The 7509-nt window shown below is 39.0% G+C and overlaps 1 protein-coding gene across 1 annotated transcript in view; it reads left to right on the top strand.

Moving 5' to 3' along the window:
• The window catches only part of LOC138948651 (voltage-dependent calcium channel type A subunit alpha-1-like), a 167923-nt gene that overhangs the window by 158351 nt on the left and 2063 nt on the right, over positions 1-7509 (top strand). The window contains exon 40 of the mRNA XM_070320227.1: positions 5279-5588. Coding sequence (XP_070176328.1) covers positions 5279-5588 — 310 coding nt within the window. The remainder of the gene's footprint in view (positions 1-5278; positions 5589-7509) is intronic.

Raw genomic sequence — 7509 nt, 5'->3', positions numbered from 1 at the left:
CTTCCATTTGAACGCTCACCAAACGGGAACATCCTAGGTGCCCTACGTAAAGAGCGAGCAATTTTTAAAGAATTAATTTTTGGACCCATCCTGAACTCAGGTCAAAAATGAGTTACTTCCCTATGATTATCAGAATGTTTTTGGACCGTGGTGCGTTTTTGCGCTAGACCTAACTTTTAAAATCTAAATAATAAATTGACAGCTTGTTACACAAACATTCTTTAATCATAAAATAATTGTTTTTTCATCAAGACAAGATCAGTACGAAGTTGTGAAAGTTTGAAAAAAGAAAAGCCGAAAGCAGGGTCACGCAAGGGTCGTAGCAGACGACGGTTTATGCATATCGCCGTTCCTCTCAACAGTCAAAAGCCATCGCTAGAGTTCTTGTGAACCACAGCCGTTTGTTTCGTGCATAAAAACGTGCTATTGTAGATAAGCTCACATCGAGTCGCATTCAAATGACTAACTGACGACTACATTGTGAAAAAGGGAAACTGTATCACATGGGTTCACAATGGCTCAGGGGTAAGATAAACCACGCAAAAATAAATTCTTTGAAAATTGTTCGCTCTTTACGGAGGGCACCTAGGATGTTCTCAATCGGTGAGTGTTTAAATGAAAGGGTGTTTGTACTGTGTGTAAAAACTTGACCGTATCTGTGATGGTTTACGGGAGGCTTACTGTGCCTTTAAAGTTTTGGAACTTTTATTTTTGAAGGTGCTTTTTTTTTCTCTTTTGTTTATTATGGTGTTTAGCTTTTACTTTTCAGTTTCAATTTCACTGCATTTTTCCTTCTTTGACAGAAATTTACACTTCATTTGTTTGTCATTTTAATTTGTTTGGTTTTGAAATTGTTTTCATTAGAGCCTGGAGTTAAAAGATGTGCCCAGTGTGTCGAACCAGTCGCTGCAGAGTCAGGACAATTCACTAATCGCTCTCGCCGCTAATCACGTCACTACTTCTCTCTCTAAACTAAACGAGGTGACCTTGACAGTGGACGTGTGTTCGTGATTCTTTTGGACGCTGTTGTGCCCTTGTGTCCCGGAAAATCCAATCTCGTAGATGACCTCTCCTTCTCCTCCTCTGGACCGATGTTTTGTTTGAGTTTTTTATTTCTTCTGAAAAGTGTTTCCTTGTCAGTTTTGTGTAGGTGTTACATCTTTGCGAGTGAAACTTCCATGTCTCATCATGAAAAAAATGATTTTTCACATATTTTGTTGTGTGCTTTTTCTCCTCAACCTGTTATGCTGTATTCTGTAAGAACCGGACTATATCTGCAGAAATGTTGCTGCAATCATCAAATAACAGCGTTCACAATTTTGCAATAAAACGTTTCCTTGCAGACTAATTGCTACGAGAAAAAAACGTGGCCATGTATTATTTGGTGTTCTTGAGGGCCTAATTCAAAGTCACACAGTTCAAATTTATAAGGTTGGGAATATTGTACTCATTTTAATCAGTTGCTCAGTGTGTTTTTTCTAGGAGATAATGTGGCTGTTATTTTAGTTGTACACAGAGATGAAAAAATGTCACAGTCCAACTTAGAGAAGGAACCTTAAATCTGTTAATTCAAATACTATGAGGGGAGATATTTAAGTGTTGTGTGTGGGTTATCATTTTCATTTATCAGACAGTCTTTGACGCTTCAAAGGTTGTTTTCCATTGGGGCGGGGATATAGCTCAGTTGGTAGCGCGCTGGATTTGTATTCAGTTGGCCGCTGTCAGCGCGAGTTCGATCCCAGGTTCGGCGGAAATTTATTTCACAGAGTCAACTTTGTGTGCAGACTCTCTTTGGTGTCCGAACCACCCCCCGTGTATACTACATTGGGTGTGCACGTTAAAGATCCCACGATTGACAAAAGGGTCTTTCCTGGCAAAATTGCTTAGGCACAATTAATAATTGTCTACCATACCCGTGTGACTTGGAATAAGGCCGTGAAAGGTAAATATGCGCCGACATGGCTGCAATCTACTGGCCGTATAAAATTTCATCTCACACGGCATCACTGCACAGCGCCTAGAACTGTACCCACGGAATATGCGCGATATAAGCCTCATTGATTGATTGATTGATTGATTGATTGATTGATTGAATCGCAACACAATGATTAAAAGAAGAAACAACTTGGGATTGAACTCAAGAAACTCTTCAACACTTTTTATTTGCTTTAAGATAGCTTACTTTCTGTGTCCTTTATAGTCTTAAGTATCATTCATAGGAAACAGTGGGGATTATTTCAGCTATTGTAGCAGTTGGTATATCACGAGTACAGTGTTCTCCGTAGTGCCATGTGTGCTGTAGACGACGTTATCTTAAAATCAGACTGATATGCGTAATCCTCTATCTGCAAGGCTCTGATGGGTTGTTTTTTTGTGATAATGTTTTTGTTTCAGCAAAACCTATCTTTTCATTTCCTCCAGATGCAAGAGTTATTAATAATGAATATGCATGAAAGTAGTGCAACTCGCTTGTAGATTTGCCCTTCTCATTATACAAATTTTTTCCTTTGAATAAAAATACCTTTGTTGTGTAAACGATTATGTACATGGCTACAGATGTGTCCAGATTTTGACCTGGAATAACTGCTTCTTTCCACTTAGACACATACCAAAAATCAACTACGTAGCTCCCCCCTCCCCGCGCGGGTTAGGGGGAAGAATTTACCCGATGCTCCCCAGCATGTCGTAAGAGGCAACTAACGGATTCTGTTTCTCCTTTTACCCTTGTTAAGTGTTTCTTGTATAGAATATAGTCCATTTTTGTAAAGATTTTAGTCAAGCAGTATGTAAGAAATGTTAAGTCCTTTGTACTGGAAACTTGCATTCTCCCAGTAAGGTAATATATTGTACTACGTTGCAAGCCCCTGGAGCAAATTTTTGATTAGTGCTTTTGTGAACAAGAAACAATTGACAAGTGGCTCTATCCCATCTCCCCCCTTTCCCCGTCGCGATATAACCATGAATGGTTGAAAGCGACGTTAAACACCAAATAAAGAAAGAAAGAACTACGTAGCTGCTCCAGGTGCAGCCTGGGAATTATATTTTGGTAGTTATTTTGCAGATTGATTTAGGTGTCGGTTTCAAAATATACGTTTTTTTCCGAGAGGATTTGTAAGCGGTGTGGGAGAGTAAGGGCCCCTTTTACTGTCGACCCAAGCTTGTTAACGAACAATGGATAACTGGCCTGTTTTAACATATCATTGCAACCAACAACCAACTCTGATGTGTAGGTTATGCAGTGTGTGCTTCATTTCATACCCCTTTCTTTCAAAAATATGCACACCCGAGCCACAAATTGCCACTGATTGCTTCCCGATCACTTAGCAGTGATCACTTAGCATGTGTGTTTTCCTAAACTTACTTGACCTCAAGCCAATTAATCCTTGTGGCCTCGGTCAAAACATGTGGTCAGCTCAGCGATCACTGCAGGCCACCAATCATTGCTATTTGTACATTAATTCGCCAGGCTGTTAATTTTTGGTATATGTCCAAGTGGAAGGAATCGCTCTCATTCCGTGTACAAGCCTGGACTGATCTAAAGTGATTTACAGAATGGTTTACATGGGAAATAGAGAATACTACATGGCTTGCTGTGTCGTACCAGATTTACATGAGTTGTTTTTTAAAATATTGAACTGCGAGCGAAAGCGAGCTGTTCACTATTTAAAAAAGCAACAAGTGTAAATCTGGTACGATACAGCAAGCCATGTATTATTCTGTTTATCCTACATACTGTACTTCCGTGTATTTTACTGAAAATGTCCTGCAGTCGAGGCAGCTAAATTGAAGACGCTTGTTTTGGAACCTCGATCTCTTCTAAAGCCTCGTGCAATCTAGTACGTCAAAGCAAAGAAACGTTACTCTGAAAGTGTGGCGTGACGTGTTAGTTCTAAAGATTCATCGAGGGTAATTAGCGAGCGCAATTTTTGTTTCTATAATGACGTTTGTCTCGGTGACTTTGGCATCATAAGCAGTGGAAAAACAGGTCCTTGCCAGACTTGCTTGACATGACCTCATTTACATGATATACACATGTGTGATTTGAACGATTATTATCTCACGGGTGTCTCTCTCACGTATGTAGGATAATATAGGTTATCTTTGAAACTGTATTCATGCATTATTTCCAAAGAAGTTTTAAATGTTCTCGTAGTGAAATGAGCAAGTTTAAACTTTTCTCTGTGCATGTTCCGCATCAGAGTAGATTTCAGCCGTTTGCCTTTTGTTAGAAAGTAGTCTGCTTTGTGTTTTTCATTGCTTTTTAGATAAGTGTGAGCTGAACTAGTAGCAAAATAACTCATTTATTTTTCCCCGTTTTCTTTTTTGTGTGTGTGCATGTTCTGACGTTAACCTTTTTTTGTTTTAGTTCCTACGTACAACTCTATGTGTGTATTAACACTAATTATGCAGCTAACGATGCACACTATATATCTGAGTAGAAAGAACTTGAAGTAAACTTGTACTAACAGTAATATTTTTTTCACTAATCTTCTGTTTTGTTCCATACTTGTTTTGCTAGCTTAATAAGGCTTGATTATTTTATTTAATTCACTTGATTGTTTAGACAGCATTATTGTATTCGTGAACTTGCTAACTTTGTTTTAATAAAATCTTTTGTTGAGCACTTTGCAAGACTACATGTACTAAATATTTTTCAAGCACTCGCATGTAGGTATCAATTGCACAAATCAGTTTAGTGTCTTGTGTTAGAAGTTGCTTCTTTTTCAAGACTAGATTAGTTAGTCTAAAATAAATTATTGCCATGATGCTACATAGTTGCTTGGTCTGATAGCTACAGTTTATTGTAGTTGTATTTTATCAACAGAACAGGGTGAATTCTTCAAAACATTTTTTGTTTTTTTTGTTTGTCAGGACCTTGCAGTCTTTGCATGGTGACTGTTAATATTATGCATGCATGCTTTTATTGAAGGTGAATGCAGTCACACCTGTGACGAAGACAAAAATGGTATCCTTGCTTTCACAGGAAAGAGTAATTTGTCAACAATTAATTCAAAACTTAATGTAATTACGTTTGAATGAATGCTTTCACAAGTTACTCTTTCCTATTTTAGAATCTTAATTTTGGAATATTGCATTTAAGTCTGTTTCTTTTTTCCTCTGGATCTGAAACACACGACTCGATCCTGACTTTGAATGTTTTGAAGAATTTCACTGGAGCATTAGTAACCCCAGTCTTAGTTAAATCAAAAGGATTACACAGAAGAAAAAGCCGTGATCAGAAAACTAAAACTTGGCGTAACTGCTTTTTTGTCCACAGCCTCACGATCGTCATCAAGACTTCTCGCGCGGACTGCGTCCAGAGCACGCGGGCCACAGCAGCCTGCCCAGGATGACACCAGACAATCACCAGCGAGGGGGGGCCAGGTCCCCCTCCCTGCCCCCCACCCCCATGTCCCCACGCTCACCTTTAGGAAACCACAGTCCTTACGGATCGCCCCGCGCATCTCCGCTTCCCTCCAGAAGGTCTCCGTCGCCGCGGCGATTCGACGTCGGGTTCGCTTCCGCGGTGTCGAACTTGGTGGACCAGGCTCACGTCATTGCTGAGCAGGACCGCAAGAAGCCTTATGGTGAGGGCGTGGGAGAATACAGTGGAACCCCCCTTTTAAGACCTCCACAATCTGAGGAAATGAAGTCTTAAAAAATGGGGTTACATTTACAGATGTTATGAACAGGAAATGTGATAAATCAAGGTCTTAGAACGGGGTTACATTTACAGATGTTATGAACAGGAAATGTGAAAAATCAAGGTGTTAAAACAGGAAAGTGTGAAATTGGGGGGTCTTAAAATGGGGGTTCCACTGTTAAGAGTTTTGGGGGGGTTGATTTTGTCATTTTTTTGGGTCTAATTTTTATCAACCAAGCAAATTATTTGTATCTGCTCACAGTTATTTGCTTGAGTTTATGAATCTTAATTGTTAAGAATTTAAACAATTTATTGATAGCATTTTCCTTGAGTCTTCTTAAAACTTAGTTAGTTAGCTGTTGCTTTTCGGGTCCAGCGGACCATAATAGGCCAAATCAGGAACCCTTCTTAAAACTTCACCACATTATGTTTAAGTGAGCCTTATCAGCTGTGTATGCCAAAAGTAGGCTGAAACCATTCGGTAGGAGCTTGCTGTTGTTAAGGACAGAATGAGAAATGTTTTGCAAGCAGTAATCCTGGGATAAAAATGATTAACCCCTTCACTGCCCACCCCGTATGTAATACGTGGTCATTTTTGGTTTGTCGTACGCCCATAACCGTATCTCATACGTGGGATTTGTGTCATCAACATTTCAGGACATTTCTGAAAACTAAATGGGAGGTAACCACTGTCCAAATACTTGTAGGGGTTCTAAACACAGTTCTTTCCCATAGACCGTTCGGATAAGTTACTAAAGTTGCTACCACGTTCTACCACGTGTTGAAAACTGTGTTAGCATTCTCGCCATTCACAATGGCTGCCGAAAGTCGGACCTCAACTCGTAGACCTGTTTTCAAGCGATACAGTGTTCTGGAAGCTCTACAAGAAGTGATTTATGGATTACCACACAGAAGAATACTTTTATGGGCTGTAATGTGAGTACCTGATGTTTGACACCAGTTTTAGCAGCGTTTTGTGTGGTTTTACGTGCTGCAATGTGTGTCACTGTGTGTGTGTAAGTCCGGAAACTGTAATTTTTGACGAAAATGGTCATTATATCAATATTTACTATAACAATCACAAACAAAGTCCAATGATCATGTCATCCTATAATAGCCAAGGGTATAAGCAAAACACATGCCAAAGATCTAAGAGATATCTCAATAAATGATCGAGCAGTGAACAGATTAGTGAACCTACCGAAGAAAGCGAAATTTTGCCCTGGCACACAGCAATACCAAAATGCTGTTATACTGTGGCAGTGAAGAGGTTAAAACACTACAGGGAAGCTATTTTTAAAAAAAGATTTGCATAATACCTGTCTTTGTTGATCTATGTGTGTCAATGTGTGTGTGTGTGAGTCTGTGCATTTGTGTGTGTATTAGATGCAAGATTAGATTCTGAAGGATGATAGATTTCACAGGTAGGTGTTGTAAATAATGATAACAATTATCCTCTGATGCTGCTTAAGTTGCTGTAGTCAATTTGTCACATATTACATGCCTTATAGTATTTTGTATAGTACTTCTGAAGTTAACCAGAAGAGAGCCGATTTTTTCTGTGCACATGTGTTAGCATTGGTGAGAGTCAAAACATTAATGTCTGAAATTAAATTTTTCGCATTGGTGAGAGTTAAAAAAAAAAATTGTCTGAAACTTAATTTTGTAGGGCAAAATAGTTCTGCAGTCAGAGTTGAATATTGTAGCATAGTTGATGAGAACTTTCATGAGTTACAAGCTAATGTTGTAAGCATAACCCTAATTGTGTTTTTTGACCAAAGAAGTTGAACTTGTGAATGGCTTACAATGCAAAACATATTGATTTCTTTCAAAGATGATTCTTCACAAGGGACGACACAGTAGTG

This window comes from Littorina saxatilis, linkage group LG15, assembly GCF_037325665.1.
Source record: "Littorina saxatilis isolate snail1 linkage group LG15, US_GU_Lsax_2.0, whole genome shotgun sequence".
Classification (NCBI taxonomy): domain Eukaryota; kingdom Metazoa; phylum Mollusca; class Gastropoda; order Littorinimorpha; family Littorinidae; genus Littorina; species Littorina saxatilis.
The sequence above is the reverse complement of the archived record's forward strand: the minus strand, read 5'-3'. Positions and strand labels throughout refer to the sequence as shown.